This window comes from Melospiza georgiana, chromosome 14 (assembly GCF_028018845.1).
Source record: "Melospiza georgiana isolate bMelGeo1 chromosome 14, bMelGeo1.pri, whole genome shotgun sequence".
Classification (NCBI taxonomy): Eukaryota; Metazoa; Chordata; class Aves; order Passeriformes; family Passerellidae; genus Melospiza; species Melospiza georgiana.
Window position 1 is genome coordinate 19,469,125 of NC_080443.1, and position 25,470 is coordinate 19,494,594.

Consider the following 25,470-nt stretch of genomic DNA (forward strand, 5'->3'; position numbering starts at 1 on the left):
CTGCGGGCCGGTGCGGGGCTGGGGCCGTGTTCGCCGCGTCCCGTCACGCTTCCTGCTCCAATCCCATGAAAAAAACAGACACTCCCTTTCCTTGGGAAAGTCTGGCTGCGGGAGAGGGAAGAGAAAAAAAAAAGGAGGAAACCGTCTTTGCCCCGTGTGAGGATCGAACTCACGACCTTCAGATTATGAGACTGACGCGCTACCTACTGCGCTAACGAGGCTCCTCGAGAATCTGGCTTGCGCGCATGGCTCTTGTTCTCGGCCTCCGCCTTCCCGGGCCATTCTTGGTGCTCTTGTCTTCACCGCCATTCCCGGCGTGCTGCCTGAGAAACCTCTTTCCTTACAAAAAATCTCATTTTCTGCACCTCTTTTGATCGTTTCATTGTTCTTTCCCCCATTCCTTCTTTCCCCTGCTTCTCTGCCAGCCAGACCTCATGTCTTTTCGAAAATGGCTCCTCTTTCCCACAGTGCTCTGCAAGAAATATCTTGTGTTTTGTCTTTTTTTGTATTTTTTTATTTATTTTGGAAATGGCTCCTTTTGTATTCCATGTTGTTCTGCAAAACAGCTGCAGAGTCCTTTGGGGTTCTTAAGCATCCTCATCCTGCTGGCCAGGAATAGACTGTGAGGGCTGTGCTGACAACAGGCTCACGAAGAAATCAAATTGCTTCCACATAATTAACAAAAATTAGAGGCAGCCTCGTTTGCTGTGAAGAGACGCTGTTCAGCTGGGATTTCTGCAGTGGAATGAGCTCCCTGCTCTCAGAGAGTGCTGAGCACAAGAGGGTCCCCAGTGATGCTGGCTGAAGTGCTGCCCTGAATCCTAATGCAGGAGCCTCACCCTCAGTGAGGGTCCCACGGATGCAGTCGCCATGACAATCGAGCAACAAATCCCCAAACTGGCAGAAGAAGGGAAAACAGAGATTTAATTGATGCAGAAAGTCTGAGAGCATCGCCCACGAGAATCGCTGCAGGGAGGCTGCTCTGCAGAGCAAGGAGATGGCAGAGGATGAAGGAGGAACGCACCTTTGGACACTGTAGAATCCCACAATGGTTTGGGTTGGAAAGGACCTTAAAATCATCTCATTCCACCCCCTGCCATGGCAGGGACACCTTCCACTGTTCCAGGGTGCTCCAAGCTCTGTCCAATCTGGCCTTGGGCACTGGCTGGGATCCAGGGGCAGCCACAGCTGCTCTGGGCACCTCCCCAGGGAACAATTCCTATTTCCAATATCCCATACTTCCATGCCCTCTGGCAGTGGAAGCCATTCCCTCCATCCCTTGTCCCCAGTCCCTCTCCAGCTCTCCTGGAGCCCCTTGAGGGGCTCTGAGCTCTCACTGGAGCCTTCTCCTCTCCAGGTGAGCACCCCCAACTCTCCCAGCAGAGCAGAGTTTTCCCAGCTTTTGGAGCAGCTCCCTGGCTCCTCTGGGCTCTCTCCAGCAGCTCCACATCCTCCTTACACTGAGGGCTCCAGGGATAGGCACAGAGCTCCAGTGGGATTTCATGAGAGCAGAGAAGAGGGGAGCATCACCCTCCTTGTCCTACTGCTCACAGTCCTTCATGGTCTCGCCAGAGCACATGAGATGCTCGAGCTGCCCACAGATTTTGCCACGGGTCTGATGGGCAGGTGGTGTTATCAGGGTCAGGACCTGATTGCCAAGGATCTGGATATGGGATGATGACATGATGAGTCCAGGCTGGCTCATGGTACAAACAACATTGCTCCAGCCCTGGGATGAATAAATGCTCAGCTTCCCCAGGCTGAACCTCTGCATTCCACCCCCTGACTCTGCCCACAGGCAGGATGAGGTGTCATTTTTAGTGCTGTGCTAATCCTTTGGGGCCTCAGTGATGGACAAATGGAGTGCCCACAGCTCTGATTACATTACAAAAAGCTGCTCCAAGCATCTACACCAAGGCACATGGGCAGTGAGTCATGTAAAGCAAACATCAGGGCTTTGGAAATACGGCCGGAGCTGTTTTCCACCTGTAGGGAACCACTGCCTTTCCCCACCTTACATTATGCTCAGCTGGTACTTAAAGGTTCTGACACAGCTTTCAAAGGCCTTGTCACGTCTGTTTGTTTAGGAAGTGAAGGGTTCATGGAGGGGACAGGGGAAAGCACTGATGGCAAGGATTTTTGTGTGAATGAAACAAAAGATGTCCTGGGTGACATTGCCTGGAGCAGAACCACAGCAGTCTACAGCACACACATGCTTTCCCCTCTTTTGCTTTTATATTTTTATCTGAACTTTCTCCTTTCTCACTGAATGTTCCTGCTGCCTAATCACCCCACAACCTTCTCCCCTTTCCCTCACCCACCTGACCCCTACAACCTGACACCCACCTTGGCTCCATGGGTGCTGAGCCACATTTCTCATCCATCAGCCTTCCCTTGGGCCACTGACCCCCTTGCTGTCCAAGTCAGCAGAAGGCAGGGTTGGAAAGGGCTGTGATGGACAGCCCATCACAAATCCATGCCAATTCCCACGGAGCTCCACTGCCCCGTGCTGATTTCCTGCAGACGAGGAAGGGCAAAGGGAGAAGGCAGTGTCCACCTCCATCCCACACCGATGCCAGCCAGAGCCCAGCAAAGCCTGAGGCAAAGCTCACAGAGCTCCCAGTCACCGTGTTTTCCCTTCTAACAGGACAGAGTGAGGGAATGCCAGCCCTTCATCACATCAGAGAGGAGAAACAATTGCTGTCTCCAATTTCCAAGGTCCTTGAGGGCCAGAAGATGGACACCTGGTGTGCAACAGGGAGGTTATAACTGAATATCACCTTCAACTTCAGTCATTAAAGCCTAAAATTGCTGCTTTCTCCCCTATCTCACCAAACCCATTATCTGAATCAAGCAGCTTTGTTTGTGACAGTAGGGAAAACAGGAAAAGTGCGTTATCATCATCTCCCATCCTCTGTGGCACTGTCTGAGCACCTTCCTTGGAAAACATTCCCGAGTAATGGCCTGGAGCTCTCCAGTGCTGCTGTCTGAAGCAGGCAGCTCGCAGCCCTTACCACAGGGCTCTTGGAAAAGGATGTAGGGAAAGGGGAAATGTTATTGTTTCATTTCCCCTCAGCAATTAAGGAGCTGATGCAGCTCTCGCTGTAGCCAATTAGTCTTCACACCCACTAAAGGGCTTTGGATGGGTCCCAAAGTTAGTGTCCTCATTTTCTGTAATCCTGGAAGTGTTTATGCCTTCCCAGGCTCTGAGCAGGGATGAGGCAGCTGATGGCATATCCAGCCAATTATAACCAGAACAGAGAGGGCAGAATGATTTATTTTCCATTTGGCAAGAGGGACAGAAAAGTATGGCAAGGCAGGCCGAGACAGATGAACAAACCCTGTCTGCAAGCCCTGTTTGCCACTGAGAGTATTTGCAGCATGTTTTTTTGGCAGGAGCCTACACTGAGATTTCTGCTTTGTAATAAAAAACAAAGACTGCTCCTGCCTCCTAAAAAACTGCTCCCATCCTTGGAGGGAGGACACATCAAAGAGAGAATATCCCAAATAGAAAGGCTGAAGAGTTTTGTTTTAGTCATGTGTGTATTTTAAGCTGGAAAACAGCTCTTCTTGTCCTGGGTCTATGATTTCCCACTTCCTTGATTTGTGGACATTAATCTCACCAGATTTGCAGGATAAACAGCATTGGACAGGCTGGGCTCTTCAGGGGAAATCCAGAGCAGTGCAGAAAAGCTGCTGATGGCTCAGGAAGTGGTCACCTCCTTCTGCTTTAGAGCAGAGCTCCATGCCCTCTCTTTAAGGGGCAGGAGGGCAGGGATAGATGGGATATTGGGAAGGAATTCCTCCCTGGGAGGGTGGTGAGACCCTGAACAGGTTCCCAGAGAAGCTGTGAGTGCCTCATGCCTAGAAGTGTCCCCTTGGAGACACCTGGGATAGTTGAAGGTGTCCCTGCCACAGCAGGGGGTTGGCAGTGGATGAGTTTAAAGGCCCCTTCCAAGCCAAACTTTTAAGGTCACTTCCAACCTTCCAAGCCCAAACATCCCATGATTCTATGACTTATGGAAGAGGGTATGATCTTTCTTCAATGTGCTGTCCTTGCTTCCATGAGGAATCAGTCAATCTAAAGGCTGTGAGTGTCTGGAGTCACCCAAGACATCACAACACTTCTGCCACAAACAGTTCTTGTCCCTCCAGATTTGGCCCCAGTGCAGCCTGAACAATTTAGCTCTGTCCAACACCTGGAGCAGCTCAGCTGGCAGAAGGATTCTCCTGCTCTGGAGGGGTCAGGTGTTGGGGTGCTACTCCTGGCCGCTGCTCTGTGGTTGTGCAACCCCAGAACCTCTCAACATCAGTGAGGACAGTGCTTTCTGAACCACAGGCAACACAGTGCTCAGCTAATATTTGAACACGTGAGGGATTGCTTCAATCCTAGAGATATCAAATCCAGGGGAAGACCTTGTTCCACGCTGGGTTATTCCACGGCTTCCCCGCTCTGCCTCCCGCGCTGTCGCTGCTGCTCGCCAAGATGTTATGGATTTTGTGAGTGAAATCAGTACACAAACACAGCTCAGTGCTGCTCACACCAACTGATTCACCGTGTTCCATCAAGCAACATCTCCCATTTCGAACCTGATCCTGCAGCCAAGAGCTGTTTGCTGCAACAGCGGGAACAGCAGGAACGGACGTCAGTTATGGTACCCAGCAATGTCTTGGGCAATTCTTCTTGCAGGGGGAGATTTTGGCCAAACATTCTATGAAAATCATGCTTTTGTGATGACACTGCACACATCTGTGTGTTGGCTTGGATTTGCCATCCAAAAAAAGCATGTCTAAAAGTCTAGAACATGTGATATTCCAAAACCCACTGAGAGACAGGCTCAGCTGTTGTCCGACCTCAGAGAAAACCCACCCAGGCAAAATGTGAGGTTCCTCTCTAGCTTCACTTCTCTCAAATTACACTTTTCTACCCCTAAAACAGATATTTGGCCATTCTCACCACTTTTTCCTTAAGTTCTCCTAACTCAGAAGGTGAAATTTGAAGTGTGGGAATTTGTTCTTAAAGGCAGCCACCATCTTGAGGCAAATTCAAGATGAAAACTTCCCAGAAGAGTTATTTTAAGGCCCTGCAAACAATTCTCTACAGTCAGATTCTGCCTGAAAATCTCCAATAGCAGCTGGGTAATAGCTGCACACTTATAAAGAAACCAAACCCACATTAATCTTGAGCTGAGCTGGATCGATAAGAACAATTTGTGAGCAAAGAACCGAGGGGAGGTATTTTAATTCAAGTTGAAATGCAAGTTATTATCAGCACAGTGTCCTTCCTTTTATTTTATGGGGCTTTTCTCTCTGTGTTCCTGGTGAATTTAATACTGCTGACAGCTGCTGAGCTCCCAGCCCCACACAGAGTGCTGTCTTCCAGGAAGGGTGCAGCACTGCAGAGGAACAGCTTTGTCTGCTCCTTGGAAAAAAAAAAAAAAAAAGGCCTTTTCAGTCCTGTTGTACCAGAAAAATGAGGGGATGATTTATTATTCTGAATGTGAAATACACTCGTTTCATTGTGAGGCAGCTCATGTGGGAAAAAAATAGGAAAAGTGGGAGTTTTTCCCAAGGGAAATGCTGGGAATATCAGCCATTGTTTGAAGTCACTGTTCATACTGGATTTTTAACAAAAAAACACCAACCCAACCTTGTGGAAGAAAGAACAGTTGGGAAAACCTGTGTTGCATTTTTTTTTTACTTAGTATTTAGTCTGGTGTATTTATTAAGTATTAGTATTTATTAGGTGCAGACAGGAGGATCTGAGCTGGAATCCAAACCCAGCCTGTGCTCTAACCTGCTTGGTAAATTTGGGAAATCACATCTCCTTTGCCTCATGCAAAACTAGGGCTGACAGGGACTGTGGGGGATTATTTACCCCATCCTTCTCCCTGAGATCAGAACAATTCTCCCTGAACTCTTCAGAGCAGATGTTTTACTAATTTCTCGTTAAATAAAAACATCCAAAGGTGATTATTCTATTTCTTTCCTAGGGAATTTCTTCTGGTGCTCAACAGTTCTTACCCTTATCCCAGTCCCTAATTTCTATGGCCTTTTCCAAGCTGTAAGCTCATTATTTCTCATCCTGGTCCCACAGCATGCAGGGAAGAGCTAATTCCCTCCCGCTCTGCAGAAACCTTTTGCATATTTGAAGACCGTGTAATGTCCCCTTTGGGTTAAGTCTCCTCTTCCTCAGCCTAAATGCTTTATAAAGTGTTCTAAGGCCAGGATAGAAACGCTCTGTGGCTCCATTTTTGAAGGGCTCTGTTCCAGCGCCGTCGCCGAGCCTGAAGCCAAAGCATTTTCCAAAGCAGCGTTTTCTCAGCAGGGCTGGGGAGCTGTGCTGAGGCAGAGCTGATCCCAAAGGCTGTGTCCATGCTGTCATTCCAACTGCTCCTAACACCTTCCCCAAATCCAGACTCGCCAACTGTCTGTGCTGTCGACACGCAGACACGGGCGAGGGCTGCGCCGAGGAGGGAAAGGTCAGGCGAGTCTCGGTGTGGATCTAAGTTTCCTTCTCACAGTCTCTGCAGATTATTTATGAGAGGAGCATGTGATAGCCCAGCCTGTCAGCAGATACTCTGATTGTGGCTCTCCCCAAGCACCATATGGATGCTTTCAGCCCGAGCTGCAGCCCTGCTAACAGTCGGCTTGTGGATGCAAACCACACGGCACACAGAGCCTGGGATTGTCAGCCCTGACACCAGGATGCACCTGTGCACCCCAAAAATAACATTATGTGGCTTCATCCTCCTGCCTTCAGCCCTCAGACACAATTCTGAGAGCATGGTGGAATTTCCTCAGCCTGGAAAGTGTTGTTTTTTTTTTTTTTCAATGGCAGGCATTTAAATAAAGAAGAGTCCTGTCGACACAGGAATTTGGGATTGGTGTTTTAAGTTGCAGATGTATCAGTGTTCTGCTGGTCATGCATGTCTCACCTGCTATACCTGGACAGTGATGTGATGGACAGAGCAAACACACACCTCAGGGCTGTATTTCCTTGTTAGTCACATCTTTAATGGCCTCGTAATGACAGGCCACTGGAACTGCGTGACCTTGAATCACAAAATTAGGTCATGAACCCTCATTCCTTTGTGTGAGTGGAGATTCACTCCAACTTCAATGCATCTCTCCATCCCAAAAATGCAAAAACACTGACAATCTCTAAGATGGTTAGAGAGCTGTCCTTCTCCATGTACCCCTAAGGACAATCCTGGTCACAGCTCCCTGTTCCTTGGATTGTTCAGCGAGATTGTGCCCTATTGATGCAAAATCATCCTTAAATTCAAACCACAGTGCCAGGAATGAATGTGAGAGAAAGAGAGAGAAAGAGAGATGCAGCTGAAAGGCTCCAGCCAACAGCTTGTGTCAGAAAGCTGCTAAGCAGGAAACAGTTGGGCAGTTTTACTCACAACGTGGTATCTGTGACTGAAGTTGTGATTTAATCAATTCCTCACAAACTGCATGAGACCGGGGGGTGCCTTCCAAGAGAATCGGAGCACCTGCTCCTGAAATTTTGTTCTTCCAGTGTAAACTCTGCCCATATCCATGCCAATGTGAAGGCAAACTGGTGACAGATCATTGAACTTCCACTTTTGCATGGAGAAAAGTGTTTATGTTGAAGGGGACATTGTGGGCCACTCCAAGGTAGCCATCCAGCGAGTTCATGGAATAATGGAATAATGGAATACCAGGTTGGAAGGGACCTTGAGGATCATCTGGCCCAACCTTTCTTGGCAAAAGCACCATCTAGACAAGATGGCTGAATATTGGAATGCCCAACATTAGGGAATCCACCACTTTCCTGGGGACATTGCTCTTTTTTGTTGCTGAAGGGGAACATGGCCTGGCACTGATGTGGCCATGGCTGTGTCACTAAATGAGGAGCACGCCCTGGCACCGAGGCAGCCATGGCTGTGTCACTGAATGAGGAACAGAGCCTGGCACCGAGTTGGCCATGGCCGTGTTTCACTGAGGAGAACATGGCCTGGCACTGAGGTGGCCACGGCTGTGTCACTGAGGAAAAACTGCCTGGCACCAAGGTGGCCACGGCTGTGTCACTGAGGAGAACACGGCCTGGCACTGAGGTGGCCATAGCTGTGTGTCACTGAATGAGGAACACTGCCTGGCACTGAAGCAGCCATGGCTGTGTCACTGAGGAGAACATGGCCTCATGGAGGAGAACACGGCCTGGGACCAAAGTGGTCATGGCTGTGTCACTTAATGAGGAACATGGCCTGGCACCGAGGCAGCCATGGCCATGTCACTGAATGAGGAACACAGCCTGGCAACGAGGCAGTCATGGCTCTGTGTCACTGAGGAGAACACTGCCGGGCACCGAGGTGGCCATGGCTGTGTCACTAAACACAACACAGCCTGGCACCGAGGCAGTCATGGCTCTGTGTCACTGAGAACACTGCCGGGCACCGAGGTGGCCATGGCTGTGCGTCACTGAGGGAAACGGCCTGGCACCGAGGCGGCCATGGCTGTGTCACTAAACACAACACAGCCTGGCACCGAGGCGGCCATGGCCGTGTGTCGCAGAGCAGGAACACCGCCAGGGCACCGTGACATTCCCCCAGCACCATGGCTGTGTGTCACCGGGCGGCCATGCCGGCGGGGGCCCGTGCCACACTCAAGATGCCGGCGGGGCGAGGCGGGGCCCGGCTGACGCGCTGTCAGCTGACGGCCGAGCGGCCGCGGCGGCGCGGGGGGCGGGCGCCGGCACTCGGAGGTGTCCGCTGCCGCCGCGCAGAGCCGCCGCCGGGCCCGGGCCGAGCGAACGCCGCCATGCCCTCGGAGAAGAGCTTCAAGCAGCGCCGCACCTTCGGTGAGCGCCCCGGGGAGGGACGCGGCGGGTGCGGCCCAGCCGGAGCTGCCAGTGCCGTTGGGCTGCGGGGGGATCGCCGCGGCGGGGAGGGGAGGGGGCCGAGGGCGGTGGGAGCAGCGAGGGTCCGCGGGCGGCTCCTGCTGACAGCGGGGACCCGCGGGCGGAGCGGGCCCGGGGCTGCCCCGGTGCCCCGGCCTGCTCCGGGCCGCGGCGGAGTCAAAGCCCGGCCCGTGCTCCGGGGTTGTTTACCCGGGTTGTTTGTTCGGGACATGGGGGTTTTGTGGTGTGGCGAGATGTGCTGTGCCCGGCTGAGGAGATCGGTGGGGAGATCTCTTCATGGCATCATCTGTTATCGACTGCAAAACTCCCAGGAGCCTGGAAAACATCCTCGGTGTGTGTGCCAGGAGCCGGGCCTGCCCTTCCCTCCGGTGTCTGCTCAGTGTCCGGCGGCCTCTGCGCCAGTGGCAGCGGCGTTAAAGCTCCGCTGGCAGCCGGTGCCTGGCGCGGGGAGGGCAATTCTCCACCGGGGCGTGTGGCTCCTGTCTCTGTTTGGCTCAGAAAACGAGCAGGGCATCGAAAAGAGCTGTGTAATGATGGCTGGGAAAATGAGATTAGTGCCTTTGGAGAAGGAGCAGGCTCGATAGAGCCGTGGCACGCTTGTGTGTGTGCGCTCAGGATGGATCCGGAGCAATCAAAGGGCTCGGGATCTGCCCATGTGTGTCAGGGAGGGAGGCTCAAGCGCTGCGAGGGTAACGCGAACTGGCAGCGTAACCTATTTCTGCATGAACTATAAAATCCCGTACGTGAGATGGAATTGGTGGAAGTAATTGATCCAGATTTTCCTTTCTTCCTGCCTTTGGGTTAGAGTCAAGCTGCTTAAGAGAGCTTTGTGATGTGCCCACCCTTGCCTTGGCTGTTGTGCTAAATGTGAGCAGTTCCCTGCAGGGAAGAGGGGAGGATGTGGGTCTGACAAAAGTCTGTGTTTATGCCACCCCTTTTCTCAGAGCCTTCCAAAACTGTTGTTGACCCCATCGGCTGTCAGCAGCCTCTGTTGCAGGTATTAAGTTCAGCTAGGATGGCAGCCAAGCAGTTGCCACTGCAACTACTGTCGTCAGAGAACAGTGTTTATCTGTGCCTGACTGGGGCCTGGTTTTGAACACGCCACACACAATAATCTCCATGATTTGCCCGGTTTATGTTCCTTCTGCTCCGGGGAGTTCTGCTGAATAACATTGCTGTGAACAAACCTGTTCCAGCTGAAAAGTCAGTGTTCGCCAGGTGGATGGTTGGTCTCACTCTCTCCACGCACCTTTTGTGTTTTTGGTTAATCTTAAGAAGTGTTTTAACGAGGTGGAGCTCTGTGCCCTTGCAGCGCTCCTGCTGTGGGAATGTGGCTCGGGATGTGAGGTGGTTTCAGGTGAAGGCTTTGCATGCTCCTTGCCTGAGCTCTGCCTGATTCACCTGCAGCTCCCCACGGTGATTCAGGGAGCTGCATTCCTTGCCGGGCTCCCGAGCAGGATGTGCTCCATGGGCACAAACACGGACACGGGGATGTTATTGCTGAGTGTCCTGCCATTAGCATTCCAACAGGAGCTGGCCTGAGTGCTCCTCTCCCCGGGCAGGTGTGCCTTCAAGCCGTGATGCAACACTAAATCATCTCTCTCGGAGTTGTTTGGAACCTGAAAACAGCCTGGGAAGCCCCGTCCTGCTGCAGAACAGAGGCTTAAAATTGAGTTCACTGAATGTGAAAGTAGGCAGGGGACAGACAAACGAGGCAGCCCCTGAAAGCAGCTGGGCTGTTTACTCTGCCTCGTGTACTTTAGCCAGGTTCATGATATCTGTTCTATTAATATTCCTGTCTGAGGACAGCTGAACTTTATCCCGAAAACTGGCACAGAGAGGGGGAATATGTGTAGGTCCAGCAGCTCCTGCAACAATGGGTGAGGCCGAGTCAAAATAAAACCTGGAATTCGGTAACAGGAGAGCACACAAGGAAAGCTGATGCTGCCAGGCTTGGGCCAGTCCCGGGGCTCAAATAATTGTTGACCATTTCCTCTTCTGGGACCCGACAGAAATAGCACAGGGTATTTAGTTGTTCATTTGGGTGGTGTAATTTGAGGCCTTAGCTGTGTGAGGTGAAATGTGTGCTTCAGTGGGCAGCAAGTGAGGGGTGTGGGCAGGAAAGGATCTCCTTTAACACTTTCTAGGAGTGCCAGGCAGGTGCACACAGCGCTTGTCACCTTGGCTTAAGGAGCAGGGGATCAGCTGTCACAGGAGAGGTTGTACTCCTGATAATGCTGGCCCATTTGGAAATTGCTTTGCCTGAATTTCCTCTTCTGGCTTTTCCTGACACATGGTCCCTCTGTTCACTGGTGGAGAAATAAGGAAATAACAGCATTAACTGTGAATGTTTAAACAGATTTTTTTTTAATCCCTTGCAGAACAAAGAGTGGAAGATGTACGACTGATTCGGGATCAGCATCCCACTAAAATACCAGTAAGTCCAGTTCTTTTAATTTTTTTATTTCAGTTTCCAGCCTGATGGTCTTTTTTGCAGTTAGAAAGCTGTGAAAGAGCTGTCCTGAGGAGACCACACGAGAACCTGGCAGCTGAGGGTGGCTCAGCCTGGATTTCAGGAGCATTCTCAAGCAGCAATTCTCACGGTTGGTGTGGTGCAGCAAGGTGCTCTCAGGGGCTGCAGGAAGTGGCATTTCCGGAGTTCGGCACTTGTGTTTTGTAACTTGGAACAGAACCACACCCCAGCTGAGCACCCTGAGGTCCTCCTGAGCACTCAGCTCCTCTCTCTGTGGTTTTCTTCTCTGAATTAAGAGTCTTCAGAGGCTCAGCAAGAAGAGTGGACAGGAGTGCAGAGGCAGAGATGGATTTGTTTATCAGAAAAAATCCTTTTCTCCTGGGATGGGCCAGTGCTTAGGTCTCCAGGAATGCTGCTGGGCTGTCCAGCTCACACTGGATGTCACCCCTCACCCTGTCACTCCTCAGCTGCTCAGCTCCAAATGCTGCCCAAGTTTGTATTTTATTTTATTCACTGCATCCTCAAAGTTAAAATGCAGAGAATATCCTTCAAGCAAAAGGCATGGATTGTGTCCTGTCACTGATGAGTTTTTCAGCAGAGGGAACTGAATGGGACCCTCAGCCTTGGGCTCTGTGTTGGGATTTGGTGACCCCAGTGTGTGGAAATTCTGCTGTGAACCAACTGCTGCAAACTGTCCCCACTCCCCGAGCAAGCTCACTGACAGAAGCTGCTGTAGAAACAGAAACTGAAAGGTTTTCAGCTTTTCTTGGGCTTTAAACTCCTTCCTTCACTTTGGAGCTGCCACTGCTGCTTCCCTGTGCAGCTGGGCACTGGAACAAGGAATACTTCACAGCAGAGATTTTCTGACTTTTTTGGAATGTTTCATTTTCCCAAAAGGTGCTTTCCTTGCAAATCTGTTTCCTGACAAATATTGCTTTTTCCCTCACCTTTCAGAGACCACTTAGCCATAGTCCCCAAGCTCTGTGATCACAGATTGAAAGCCAGGGATTTATGGCAAAACCCTCACTTTAAATCAGCCATGGCCAGGTTCCAACCAAAAATTCAGAGGTACCTAAGGAACTTGCTGGAGATGTGGTGATGCAAACTCCCAGCTCTCCCTCCCTGGAGTCTTGCTGGGCCAGTCATTGCCTCGTTATTGTCATCTGCAGTTCTGCATGAGATAAGGTGGCAATGTCACACCAGATAATAAATCCCTCCTGTGCTGTCAACATCCTCCATTCTGCTGTTAGAAATATCTACTGCTTAAAAATAGTGGGGCTTTGTTACCCAGAATGAGCCAGCATTTATTTAGAGTGATGTAAGGCTCTTTCTCTGGTAGAATTCAATCAGCATCTCTTCACCTGTGCAGCTTTTTAGGATCAACAGAGCCAGACCCCATGAGCATGGAGAGGATCCAAGGCACTGGTGTCACGTAGCTCCTGGTGACTGGAAATCAACAAACCCCACATGGCCCTGGAAACAGGAGCACACGAGTTCTGAGATCACTTCTCTAAAGCAGGAACTACCCTCAGTTGCTGGGCAGGGTGTTCCTTAAATTGGGAAATCTGCAGTTTCTCTGTGAATTAAGTGGTTATTGCACAGCAGTCCTGGCAGAGTTACTGGTTCCTGAGCGTGCTTGAGGAAATTTTCTCCTTAATTTGGAAATTGGAGGGTTTATACTCTTCCAAAGTAGCTTTTTCTCATGTATTAGAAGGAACCATGGGAGGTGAATGGAACAGCAGAGTCATCTGGAGTGGTGGATCTTGGAGAGATGGCCTGAAACTGGAGAAATTCCAGAGACAACTGCTTGATCTGGCAGACTTGTACAGCAGCACAAAGCCCTGGGCAGCCTCTCAGTGTGTTAGAGGGGAGTGGGCTTGGTCTTTCCTTGGATTTTCTTGTTGCTGGGTTAAATGACTGCAGCAAAGGAACTCTCTTAAAATTGCACTGAAGCTGTGGATGTGTGCTGTAAAATCCCTGTGTGTTACCCCTCTGTGCAGTGGCTCTAGCAAACAGAACAGAGGAGCACGTGAAGGTAATTAATTCTCATGGAAATACAGAGTTGTTTGGGTTGGAAAAGACCTTTACGATAACTGCACCCACCCATGGATTGCTGCTTCTCAGACTGGAGATGCTGCATTCACAGATGAAGGGAAATGGAGCTGGGAGGGGGAGATGGGGGCACCAGACACTGTTCCTGCCTTTCACATCTTCTGCTCTTTGTGTTTCTTCTCAGGTGATCATTGAAAGGTACAAGGGGGAGAAGCAGCTTCCAGTTTTGGATAAGACCAAGTTCCTGGTGCCAGATCATGTCAACATGAGCGAGCTAATCAAAATTATCAGGTAGTATTGCTGGGATTCCAGTGTGAACTGACCAACCTCGGTCTGTGATGCTCTGTTAATTCCCCCCTGATGCACTTGGGAGGTCTAAATGGAAAATCCATCTAATGAGCACTAGGACAAATCAGGAGAAGGTGCTTTTCCTTTTGCTTTGCTGGAAAAACCCCACTCTGAAGAGAGCTGGGCTGGTAGTCTGCCTCCACGAGAAATCACATTCCCAGAGCTGTAGGAGGAGTGTGGGGCTGTGAATCCCTGGCTGCCGTGGGTCCTTCTGCCTTGGCTATTTTGGGATTCCTCCTCTCTTCTGCCATGGAGTCCCCCTCGGGAGTGGCTGCCTCTTGCCACCCACTGGGAAGGGGAGTTTGGGCTCAGAGCCAGAGCTGGGATGTCCTGGCATCCTTTGGGAATTGAGGTTTCCCTCAGTGACAGCACTGAGGCCTGGGAAACCCCAGCTCAGGCCAGAGTGTTTCTGCCCTGGCTGCTTGCTCAGCTTACAGGAAAGGCAGAGGGGAACAGCCCCGAGTGGAAGTTGTGTGGTCAGAAATTCTGCTAGAAGTGCATCTCTGCTGGCTCAGGAAGGGTTCTCCAGAAGTGAGCAGAAAACCAGAGCTTGTTTTGTGCTGGTCAGGCTGCAGCAGGAGCTGGTTTGTGGAGGCCACGGGCTGTGGAGTTGTCCAGGGTGTCCAAACAAAAACTATCACAGGCAAATCCCAGCTCCTGCAGGAGGCAGAAAGGCAGAGAGGGCTCTGGAGACAGGAACCAGGTTGCTCAAGTCTTGCAGAGTTTCTCAGGAACATGAAAGCCCCTGGGCAAAGAGGTTAACTGCAGGCTGAAGGATTTTCTCACCTTTTTTCTCTGGCTTTACTGTTAATAAATAATTTGGTACTGGCCAGACTTGGGCCTCAGCCAGCTCCAGTGATGCACAGCAAAGCCCATCTTTCCCAAACCTTGGAGAGCTGCTGCCTTCCCTCAGCCTGCTGTCTCTGGAGTGATTAGTGCGGCTTTGGGAGGGTCCCTGTCCAGGGAGCTAAATAAATCCTTGTTTCCAGCTGCTGCTGCCCCTCAGCAGCGAGTAGAAGCAGCAGGAAACTCTTCTGATCTATTCTTTCCTTGCTTTGGTGGCAGCTGCACACTCCTGAGCTGCTGTTCTCACTTGGTTTATCCAGTGGGAAGAGCTGCTCTCTGCAGACCTGCTCTGCAGGAGGCAGTTTAGCAGGAACACCCATTTCCCCGAGCTGGAATGATCCAAGGGAAATCAGAAATCAGCTGTTTCCTGTGCCAGGCACTTTGTGCAGCCTGTGGCTCCCTGCCCTTCCCACCGTGCTTCTCTTGGGAAGGGAGGAGGAGGAGAGGGAGCAAGATGCTCCAAGGTTAAAGCCAGGCCATTACAGAGCTGGTGACAAAGTGAGTTTAAAACTTGCCCAGGTTTTGCAAGGAAGCTCTGCCTTTCTTTCCCAATCTCCCCAAGGATCTCTGGGTTTTCATCCCAGTGAGCTGCCAGCCAAAGGTCCCTGGTTATGCCAGGGGTGCTTCTTCCCAGTCCCTCCAGTTCAGTGCCCTTCTGGAGTGCAGCCTTGCCCCTGAGTGAGGGCTCTGCCAGGGGATGCACCTGCCTGGATTTAGCAGTTCAGCCCAGTTTTGAGGGACAGGGCTGGTGGGGACATGCAGGGAAAGGTGCCCATGACAGAGGCTGGAATGAGATGAGCTTTATTGAAATCCTTCCACCCCAAACCATTCCCTGACTCTCTGCTCTGACCTTGCTGCTGAGGACTGTCCATTGCCTTTGACAGTGTTTACAGGGGTCTGAGGATGAGGGAAGAGATGAGGATCTGACTCCATGTTTCAGAAGGCTTGATTTATTATTTTATGATATATTATATTAAAACTATACTAAAAGAATAGAAGAAAGGGCTTCATCAGAAGGCTGGCTAAGAATAGCATAGGAAAGAATGATAACAAAGGCTTGTGGCTCGGGCCCTGTGTCCAAACCAGCTGACTGTGATTGGCCATTAATTAGAAACAACCAACATGAGCCAATCAAAGATCCACCTGTTGCATTCCATTGTTTACATTTTGTTCCTGAGGCCTCCAGCTTCTCAGGAGGAAAAATCCTAAGGAAAGGATTTTTCATGAAAGATGTCTGTGACAGTTGCCATCTGTCCTTTGTCCCCCTTTCCCCTCACCCCTCCCCAGGCGGCGCCTGCAGCTGAACTCCAACCAGGCCTTCTTCCTGCTGGTGAACGGGCACAGCATGGTGAGCGTGTCCACGCCCATCTCCGAGGTGTACGAGAGCGAGAAGGATGAGGATGGATTCCTCTACATGGTCTACGCCTCCCAGGAGACCTTTGGAGCGCCGGCCTCCGCCTAGGACACGCCGCTGGGCCTGGCCCAGGGTTTGGGTTGAGCCTTGGCCATCACCCCCACTCTTCCCCACACACCCCCCAGGGAAAGAACCGGATGTCACCTACGCTCTCAGTCCTTAGCATAGTCTTGCTTTAGCAGGTGTCTCATCTCACCTTGCCTTGTTTGTGACTATTAAACAGTACAGACGAGCACCTCCAGCTTTGAAACCTGCCCTAATATTATTCCACACAGGCACATTTACAGGTCTGGACCTGATGAAAGGAGCCCAGTTGTGCATGTGACACTTGCAGAGAAAGGGACACTCGATTTACTTTTAACGAGCAAACAGGCACCAGGGAGGAACTAAAGTGTTTCCCGTGAGTTTGCTGGAAATTCTCCCTACAATTCCTTAAATGTTTTGGTTTTAAATGGGAAGGTTTCTCATGAGAGCAAATGCATTTTAATGGTCCAAAGGGGAGCTTTTTCTTCTGCAGCTCCATCAGACTCGTGTCAGTGCTGCAGGGAGTTAAGGCAAGTGCTCGGGGTGAGCTGGGGAAGGACAACTCTTTGCGTCTCCGGTTTTTGGGCGCCGCACGCTCAGGGGCGGCGCCGCTTTCTGGAATACTCATACCAAACACCACAGCTTTATCGTAGATTTAGGAAGTGTCTAACTGTAAAATGCACACCCAGACAGGTAACACTGAAATAAACTCCAGTCTGTTATGAATTCCCAATCCCTGTGTGTTCATCTGAGCTGGCTTCCAGTGATCCATAGGATCCTGCCCCTGGCCCGGAGGTCGGCAGTCGGGAGGAGCAGCTCAGGGCCGGGAGCGGCTGCCCAGAGCTGCCGAACAAACGATTTGTGGCACGGCTGGAGGCTCCTGTGTCCCGGGCAGGGAGCAGGCTGTGCAGAGGGGAGCTCTCCCGTGGGATAACCTGTGTTTCTCTAGTGCTGTCAGCGAGGCGTGGCGGGATCCCCGCGGTGTCCGTGTGTCCCCGGTGTCACCGGCTCTGGCGGGGACAGAAGCAATACTACAGCGCCTGGCACTGCGCGGGGTGCACGCGTTGTACCTCCTCCACCTCGTACCTCCTCCACTCTTTGCATGCATCTCCTTTTCCCGGGGCCCCCTGCCCGTTTTTTATTGTCCTTTGTGTTTTTACTCCGACGTGAACTTTTCGATGCAGCTTGTTCTCTGTTTAGTTCTGTTCGTGTAAGAACTCGTTTAACTCATAACTGACAACTGTACTTGTAATTACGACGTGATCGACTGATACAAATGTTGCTTTTTTAAAATTAATACAGTGCTGATATGGATGGATTACATCCCAACTTAATTCCGGCTCATGTGGTTATTCCTAGGCGTTTTCACAGCAAAATAATTAAAGGAATTAAAAATAATTCTCTGCTACTGCCAAGCTGGAGAAGCCCCCACACAGCTGAATCCCTTTAAAAGGAAAGCCAATAGCAAGGGATTCTGTTTAACTCTTTATTTTCCATACATTAAATTTACTCAGATAAAAACATTCTAAAAATGTACAATTTAACTTTTAACAAAGTATAATAAAACATAAAAATCCCAATACCAGAATACTTGACATTTACAATTCAAAATCAAATTAGCTGAATATTAAATATTTACAAAACTATTTAAAATATTTATAAAGTTACATGCAGAATTTGTAATACTAGAAGTGATCGAAGTAAAAGAAATGGCTCAAATGGAGCAGGAATTTCCTTCATTCCTAATGGAAAGTTATGTCCAAGAGAAGCTGTTAATCTGCACTTGAAAACACACGGGATTTGCTTTCTGCTTCAGTACCAACACAGTTCTTGTGTACATCAGGAAAATTTCAGGGAACAAATGGGTAATTCCAAGGGTTTATTACAAGAGCTGTGGGCCTCAACCAGCCAAAGTGATTCCTACTCTCACAAACTCCAATATGTGGATTTTTGTCCAGATTTGCCCATATTCATCCCATTTCCAGGTGTTCCAGACTAGCCCCAGTCCAGCGCTCCCAGGGTCCCCCTGGCACAGCTCTGCTCCCCTGCAGGACTTTGGGAGGAGCTTTGCTGTGCCTGGTGCCCCAGCCTGGCTCATCCCAGGATTTCTCTGGGATTTGGGGACATGGCCATGGCCTGGTGCTGGACTCTTCCTTTGGGAAGTCTGGTGCTTAATTTGCCAAGATTTAATGAAGATTTAATGAAAATTTTTCACAAAAAACTGAGTGTGACAGAGCTGGTTTGGATAAAAACCAGTTCTGATAAACTTTAGTATTGGTTCATATGTGGTTTTCAATAAAAGTCAGGTGGAACCCTCTGATCAGTATCTCACTTCCCTCTCCTCCCTCTCTGCACTCCCTGTTAGGGTCGAGCCCAGAATATTTATTAATGCTTAATTTGCAGGGTGAGGAGGAGTTCACTGGAAATTCCATCCTATTTCGAGTCTTTCCATCATCAAATGGAAAATGCAGCTGGAACTGCCCCACCCACTGCTCCCTCCCCTGGGAAAGGCTCCTCACTGATTCTCCTGCCCCTGCAGGGAGATCACTGGGGATTCCCTTCCCTCTTACACTGAAAAATTATTCCCATTCCACAGTGAAATCCATCTGGAGAACTAATTCTTTTTATACTTGCAGGACAAAGATAGGGCTAAATAACATTCTTTGAAATCTCCATCTTTCAATGTACAAAAATAGGGTTTAAGAACTGGTTCCTTCAGGCAGGGCAGCTGGAACTCTACTATTCCCACCCAAGCTGCCTTGCTTTTTAGGGGTAAAAAGATGGATTTGTGCCTTTGAAGAAGAGATTAAGGATAATTTTATGGAGTTAAGGTGCTCTGTTCGGACTTACCAACTTTGGTTGTTGTGGGTTCAGAGTGGAGGGTGTTCACTGGCAGGTCTGAAGCCCCAGCTCGCTGGGATTTGGGGAAGGCTCTGAGGTTGCTGCTGGCTCACCAGATTTTCCTCTCAGGACACTCGTGTTGCCTCCAGGTCCTTCTGGATTGGATCCTACTCCAAACCCAGACCCAACCGTTCCAAAGCGCCACCCAAACGCAGCCACGAGCCACTTGAAGAAACATCAGCCAGAACTTGACACAAAGGGAAACAATCCCAAAGAAAGGAATGAAACAGTTTGCTGGAAACATCAGCCTGAACTCTACACACAGGAAAGGATCCTAAAGAAAGCTCTGGAGAAAGGAATGAAACAATTTGCTGGACAGACATTCAGTTTTACAGTCCTTTTGATATGATTTTTTTTCTGTGAGGAAGATCAGACACAACTGTGCCCAGCCCTGGGCAGTAAAACAAAACACAACTGGTACAGAAATGACTTTTTTTTTTTGCTGCTGCTGCTGTTTTTTGCTGTTTCAAGAGGGTTTTTTGAACACTCACATGTGTGTTGAAATACAGTTTCTTTAAATACAATTTTAAAATACTGTTTAAAAAAAGTGAAAAAAATAATAACAACAACAATAATAATAATAATAACACTAAGTTTGGCTTTCAGCACATGTTCCAGGCCACTGGAGAGACCCTCAAAGCTGCAAATAGTAAACATGGAACTGCACGTTTTCCTTGGGCATGATGCAGTGGGACAGACTGTTCCTACCATTGTCTTGAGCTCATTAAGGCAAAGTAAATTGCATTGTCAGTTTTCATCCCTTTAGTGTTGTAGGTCTGAAGGTTGTTCATGGGAACACAGGGAACGTCCTCAAACGCAGGCAGAGCCAACAGGGAGCTGGGCTGGGGATACACAAATCAGGGGGTTCTTATTGCATAGCAATAAAAGTATCTTTTGTTTGTTTGTTTGTTTGTTCTGCAAATTGAGGTTCTGGATCCCTCCCTGGCCCAGCTGGGTTCTGCCCACCCACATTCCCGAGGCTCTCCTGCTGCTCGTGATGCCACCAGGCTGAGGCTGCCCTGGGAGAGGCAGGGACACAGGGATGGCCCAGAATGTCCCTTTCCTATGAGCAGGGCCCAGGCAGGGCTGAGCTCCCCCCTGACACAGCCCCAGCTCCTGGGGGCAGCTCCACACCCTCCTGCTGCCAGAGGACTTCCCAAGCCAATCCTATGGATTCATCCTGCCGTGAGGAATTCCTCCGAGTGTAAACAAGGCTTCAGACTTTAAAGGTGTCTCCCAAATTACAGGATGCAAATTTCTCTCTGTCAGACACTTTTACAGAGGAGGCCTCACCCATTTAATGCTGTCATATTCCCAGGGGGGAGAGCCATGAGGATTAGGATCTTCTTTCAACCAGACAGGACCAAAGTGTTTCAAATTAGCAGTTCGAGATGGGTTTGGCTTCCTCTCGAGTCCTAATTTAGATTTGTCACCCACAAATGATGGACTAAGTAGTTAACACCAAAGCTACTCATCTACAACCTACTGCAACGAAGGAGGCCGACAAGAAATCCTTCCAAGTCTTGATAATAATGAAGTTTTTACTACCTTTTACATGTTTGACTCCCACCACTCCTGAATCCTGGGGTAGGAGCCAAAGGGTATTTTATATAAAGTAAAGCAAAAGCTTATCAACTCTGCTGCCAGAGTTCTTAGTTTGATTTTTTTTTTTTTTAGGATGGTTTAAAATTCATTTACAAAAGCAGAATAATAAGGTTTCTGTGAAAGAGACCTATATACAGTAACAGGACGTAAAGGTTTTGTGTATTACAGGAAAATATCCTTGAAGCTTTTATGACTGGAGTCTCTGGGACTTGGACCCTTGGAAACTAAGTTTATTCCAGTGCTGGGAAGCCAGCACTAGCTAGTAATAGGTGAGACAATGAAGCACGAGTTTGTTTCCAGAAGGAACCGAAACTGCCGTGTGTGTTCTTTTGGAAGGGAAAAAAAGAGACTTTTTAGGATTTTTATTGTGGAATTAAGTCCCGTAAGCCTGCTGGTGCCAATTTGTAAAGGTTGGAACTTCTTTGCCTCTTGCACTGGTCTCAGAGTGACACTGTCTGCTAAAAGTGCAGAAAGCTTGAAGAGTTTTACATTCTTCTGTAGTGCAATCCTTAAAAATCCCAGAGATTAGTGCCTGATCACTTTTGAAAAAAAGTAGACATTTTACCTAGCCCAGGGGTGCCAAAGTCCTTCTGGCCACTCCTACCTTCCACCTCAGAACACAGCTGCCCTGGAGTCAGGCCTTTCACCTTGGAAAAGTCCATTTGTGGCAACATTCTCCAGCCAAAAAAGTACAGGGGATGTTGTACTTCCAGCAGGAACTGCAGCTGGCCAGCTCCACCATCCATCCATCCATCCATCTGTCCATCCATCGCTCCGAGGACACCGAGTCAGGAGTTCCAACAACAAAGCTTGAATTTGGCAATCAAAACTGGGTTGGCTGCACCCCTACGCTAGATTTTCTACCTAGTCTAATAAAGTAAAGCACCTTTGGATTAAAAAATACATTAAGCTTAACAGCAACTGGACGTCTCAGTTTTGCAGTTCGATCTCCGTCGCTCTCCATGGCTTTACAGCATCGTGGGGCCAGCTGGGGAAGCTCAGTCTGTGGAGTCCAGGCTTTCCGAGGGAGGGGCGTACTTCAGCCTGAACGTACCTGGGACAGGGACAGGGACACAGGGTTACACAGCAGTCCCTCCCCTGGCCTCCCAAACCAACCTGCTGCCTCCTCCCACGGCCTCCCAAACCAACCTGCTGCCTCCTCCTATAGCTTCCCAAACCAACCTGCTGCCTCCTCCCACGGCCTCCCAAACCAACCTGCTGCCTCCTCCTATAGCCTCCCAAACCAACCTCCTAGCCGTGCGATGAATTGCTGGAGCTTGAGTGTGCAATTTTAGGGCTGGCACAATTTTGTTTTATGGAATCACAGGATCCCACAATGGTTTGGGTGGGAAAGGACCTTAAAGCCCGTCCAGTTCTAACTCTGACACCTTCCACTAGCACAGGGTGCTCCCCCAATGTCCAACCTGGCTTTGGACACTTCCAGGGAACCAGGGGCAGCCACAGCTTCCCTGGGCACCTGTGCCAGGGCCTGACTACCCTCACAGGAGGGTTTGAACAGCAATTCTTCATTTAGGTTATTGTGTTGGGAGGAAGGGAAGAGGATCAGAGATTTCAGTTTCTAAAATTCCAGGGGAACTTGCAATAATGACCAAAGCTGATCTGGCTGACAATGCAGAGGCAGCTACAGCAGTTCTGCTGCAACCTGTCCACAGCAGCTCCCTCCCTTCCTTGAGGTTTCTTCCCTCCCTAAAAAACAGTGCCAACCCCACAGAGCACACCTGAGGGCCTCGTCTGAGTCCTCCTCATGGGACTGCCTAAAATCTGCCAATAGCTCAGACCATCAACTTTTAATAACAAAATATTTTTACAAGCCAGAGACTCCAAGACACCATCAGACCCCAGGAGCTGGTCTCAAGGCCACACTCTGGATTGGATCCTACTCTAAACCCAGAGACAAGCATTCCAAAGGGTCATCCAAATGCAGCCATGAGCCACTTGAAGAAACATCAGCCGTAACTTGACACAAAGGAAACAATCCCGAAGAAAGGAATGAAAGGCTGGAAACATCAGCCTGAACTCTACAGGCAGGGAAGGACCCCGTGTGTCCCCCCAGCCCTTACCTTGCCGATTGAAATCCATGGGTGGCTGTTTGCAGTCCTGAGCTCTGTGCCCGCTGGCCCCGCAGTTGTAACAGGAGAGGTTCCCGTTCTTTTTGTGGCTTGACCCGTTGCCGTTGCCCATCATCCCCTGTGCCTGGTACACCCCGGCCGTGCCCGCCATAAAGTTCTGCATGGGGGGCACGGCGAAGGTGGACTGGCCGGCCATGACGGAGTCGGGGGCCAGGCCGCTGTTGTAGGCCGTGTGCACCACGGGGAACGTGGTGCTGCTGTTGTACTGCTGCGTGTTGATGTAGCCGTTGCTACACAGGGGGTTGAAGGGCAGGAAAGGGAAAGTAAACATGGAAGGTCCTGAAAAGGGGTGCTGGAAATAGTTGGCGTAGCTGACGGTCATGCCGCTGGAGCCGCAGTTGCCGCTGCAGCCGCAGGAGCTGCACACCATGCAGCCGGGGGGCTGCGGCGGCGGCTGCTGGTGGTGGTGGTGATGGTGGTTCTGGTTGGGGACGGGCACGCTCCCGGCCGAGCCGCTGCTGCTGCTGCTGCTACTGCTGCTGCTGCTGCTGCTGTAGAAGTTGTTGTCGGCGCCAGAGGAGAGCGTGGGGCTGGAGCTGGGCGCGGGGCAGCTGGGCAGGTTGGCCATGGTGGTGAAGGACGGGGACGGGTGGCTGCTGGAGGAGGCCGCGTTGCTGTTGGCGCAGAAGCTGCCCTGCATGGGCGCCACGGGCACGCTGCTCATGGCAGAAAAGGCAACTTTGGTGTTGGCTGTGTACAGAGCAGTCCGGGGGTTGATTATTGCAGGGGACACCGTTATTTGCATATTACTGGAGCAGGAAGTCTGTCCGGCCATGGAGGAGTCGGTGGGAAGAGACGACGACACCAGGAGTTTGATGGGCGGACGAGCCACGTGGAAGACTGTGCTGGACGTCACCGTGGCAGCAGTGCTCGTCTCCACTATGAGTCCTGGCTGCTGGGCTGGTTTGATCACTCTGTCCAGAGCGGAAGCGTGGACGACTTTGGTGCGAGGCCCAAAGTTCATGGTGGACGTTGGGGAGCTGCTCTCGGCACCCCCCGACAGCACCTGCAGGGGCTGGTGCGGCGAGGACGCGGACATGACATCCACCACGGCGTTCCCAAAGCCCTTCTCCATCTTGATGCTGCCCCTCGAGCCGGGAGACACTTTATTCCTTTCCTCCAAAGACAAGAGGGAGTGCACGGAGGACGAGAGCAGCTTCATGTCGGCAGAGCCGCGCTCGGGTTTGTGCACGGAGCCGAGCATGCGGATGGGGGCCATGTGTGAGGGGCTCGGGGACAGCATCTGCATGGGCAGCGCGTGGTGCCCGCCAGGGCCCGAGCCAGCGTCGTTCTGCACGGGCAGCACCTGGGCCGTGGGCCTGGCAGAGCTCGAGGGGAAATGGTTCAGCAGCATCACCGGCTTCTCCTTGTCCGAGGCGTCCAGGTGGAGCTCCAGGCCTGCGGGGAGAGGGGCGGTGAGGACAGCCCTGGGCGGGGCAGGGGGCGCGGCCGCGGGGCTCAGCTTACGTCTCTCGTTCTCCTCGGCGCTGTCCGAGCTCTCCTCCCGCGCCTGGATCCCCATGGGGCTGGAGCTGGAGCTGGAGTACTCGGAGGAGCTGCCCTCCCTGGGCAGGGGGTGGGCTGCCTGATCCACGTCCACTCGCAGCTCTGCGGGGACAGGGGACACGGAGGTGACACTGACAGCACTTCAGCAGGACACTGAGGCCATGCTCAGCATTTACAGGGACACATCACAGGTGGAGCAGAGCGGCTGCCCGTTCCCACCAGAGCCATGGGAAAATCGCATTTTATTACCCCCAGTAATCACCAAAATCAGACAGTTTGCTTGCTCCCCATTAAGCCAATGGCTTTTGGGAGATCAAGCTTGGGGAAGCAGCAGCAGAGGAATGAGGTGAGCCTTGTCACCTCATGGGCACAGCAGTGTCCCCTGCTCCCCTCACCTGCAGCGTGGTTGCCCCGGAGACTCTGGATGGGCCCCACGTGGGAAGTGGGGGGAACCCTGGCCACCCCACTGCTGGTCACTGAGGAAGGTGTGGAGGGGTTTAGGCACCGTTTCTCTGACTTCTCCCTACAGGGTGATGGATGGAGAGAAGCATGAAGAGACAGAAACTGGCTAAACACAAATAAATAAATCCATTTCTGAATGAACCCAGAGCAGACAAAGCCCATTGAACAATCCACTGCTGCTGTGCCCATTTCAAATGGAAACACTTGGAAATCACAGCAGTGCTGACCAGAACTGCCAGCAGTTAGGGCTGGACTATTTGCCATCTGATTACAACACTATGCTCTTATTTGTCCAGGGTAAAACATCATCAAACCCTGACTAAACTCTAAAATTCTGTCACATATTATGTCAGCACATCCCAAACCCAAAGAGAAAACAAACACAGCCCCAAGTTCTCCTTTTCCAAACAAACTCTGGAAAAACTAAGATTGCTGATAAACGCTGCCAAGGAGCTCTGAAAAATGGGCAGAGATTTGGATTTCTAATTGCTTTTGAAGGAACAGCAGTAGCTGCAGAATAAACACTTTCCTGTAAGTGGAGATGCAAAAACCAGGACAATCTGTTGCATCAGTGTCCCCAAAGGGCTGTCACAGCTGCCCGGGGTCACTGTGGGACACTGAGGCAGCTCCTGAAGTAGCTGTGCTCCATCCACATGGATGGGAGCCAGAAAATTGTCACTTGCTAGGAAATAAAGCCCTGACTTTGGGAATGCATCCCCTGGGCTTGCAAACCCAACAGCTCCCACCAATGTCAAGTGGATGGGAAGCCCAAAATCTTTGCAAGAAATGTGATATAAGT

At 50.7% G+C, this 25,470-nt stretch overlaps 2 protein-coding genes and 1 non-coding gene across 3 annotated transcripts in view; 1 reads left to right on the forward strand and 2 right to left on the reverse strand.

The window, feature by feature from the left end:
- Positions 1-148: 148 nt before the first annotated feature.
- TRNAM-CAU (transfer RNA methionine (anticodon CAU)) lies at positions 149-221 on the reverse strand. The gene has a single exon. It is a non-coding gene; the product is annotated as a tRNA-Met (tRNA).
- An 8,493-nt stretch (positions 222-8,714) lies between these two features.
- Positions 8,715-17,381, forward strand: MAP1LC3B (microtubule associated protein 1 light chain 3 beta). The gene is made up of 4 exons (XM_058034396.1): positions 8,715-8,830; positions 11,272-11,327; positions 13,600-13,706; positions 15,897-17,381. The coding sequence occupies exons 1-4, from the start codon at positions 8,791-8,793 to the stop codon at positions 16,069-16,071; spliced, it is 378 nt and encodes a 125-aa protein (XP_057890379.1). The 5' UTR covers positions 8,715-8,790; the 3' UTR covers positions 16,072-17,381.
- A 145-nt stretch (positions 17,382-17,526) lies between these two features.
- The window catches only part of ZCCHC14 (zinc finger CCHC-type containing 14), a 49,682-nt gene continuing 41,738 nt past the window's right edge, over positions 17,527-25,470 (reverse strand). Inside the window, exons 10-13 of the mRNA XM_058034292.1 lie at positions 24,605-24,732; positions 24,171-24,311; positions 22,635-24,101; positions 17,527-21,607 (exon numbers count right to left, since the gene is read on the reverse strand). Of these exons, the coding sequence (XP_057890275.1) occupies positions 21,552-21,607; positions 22,635-24,101; positions 24,171-24,311; positions 24,605-24,732 (1,792 nt within the window). The 3' untranslated portion in view covers positions 17,527-21,551. The remainder of the gene's footprint in view (positions 21,608-22,634; positions 24,102-24,170; positions 24,312-24,604; positions 24,733-25,470) is intronic.

Bases quoted from the DNA above. Each gene is read 5' to 3' on its own strand.
- MAP1LC3B (XM_058034396.1), top strand. From the start codon at position 8,791: ATGCCCTCGGAGAAGAGCTTCAAGCAGCGCCGCACCTTCG. The intron at 11,328-13,599 runs GTAAGTCCAGTT...GTTTCTTCTCAG, and splicing joins AGCATCCCACTAAAATACCA to GTGATCATTGAAAGGTACAA. The intron at 13,707-15,896 runs GTAGTATTGCTG...ACCCCTCCCCAG, and splicing joins GAGCTAATCAAAATTATCAG to GCGGCGCCTGCAGCTGAACT.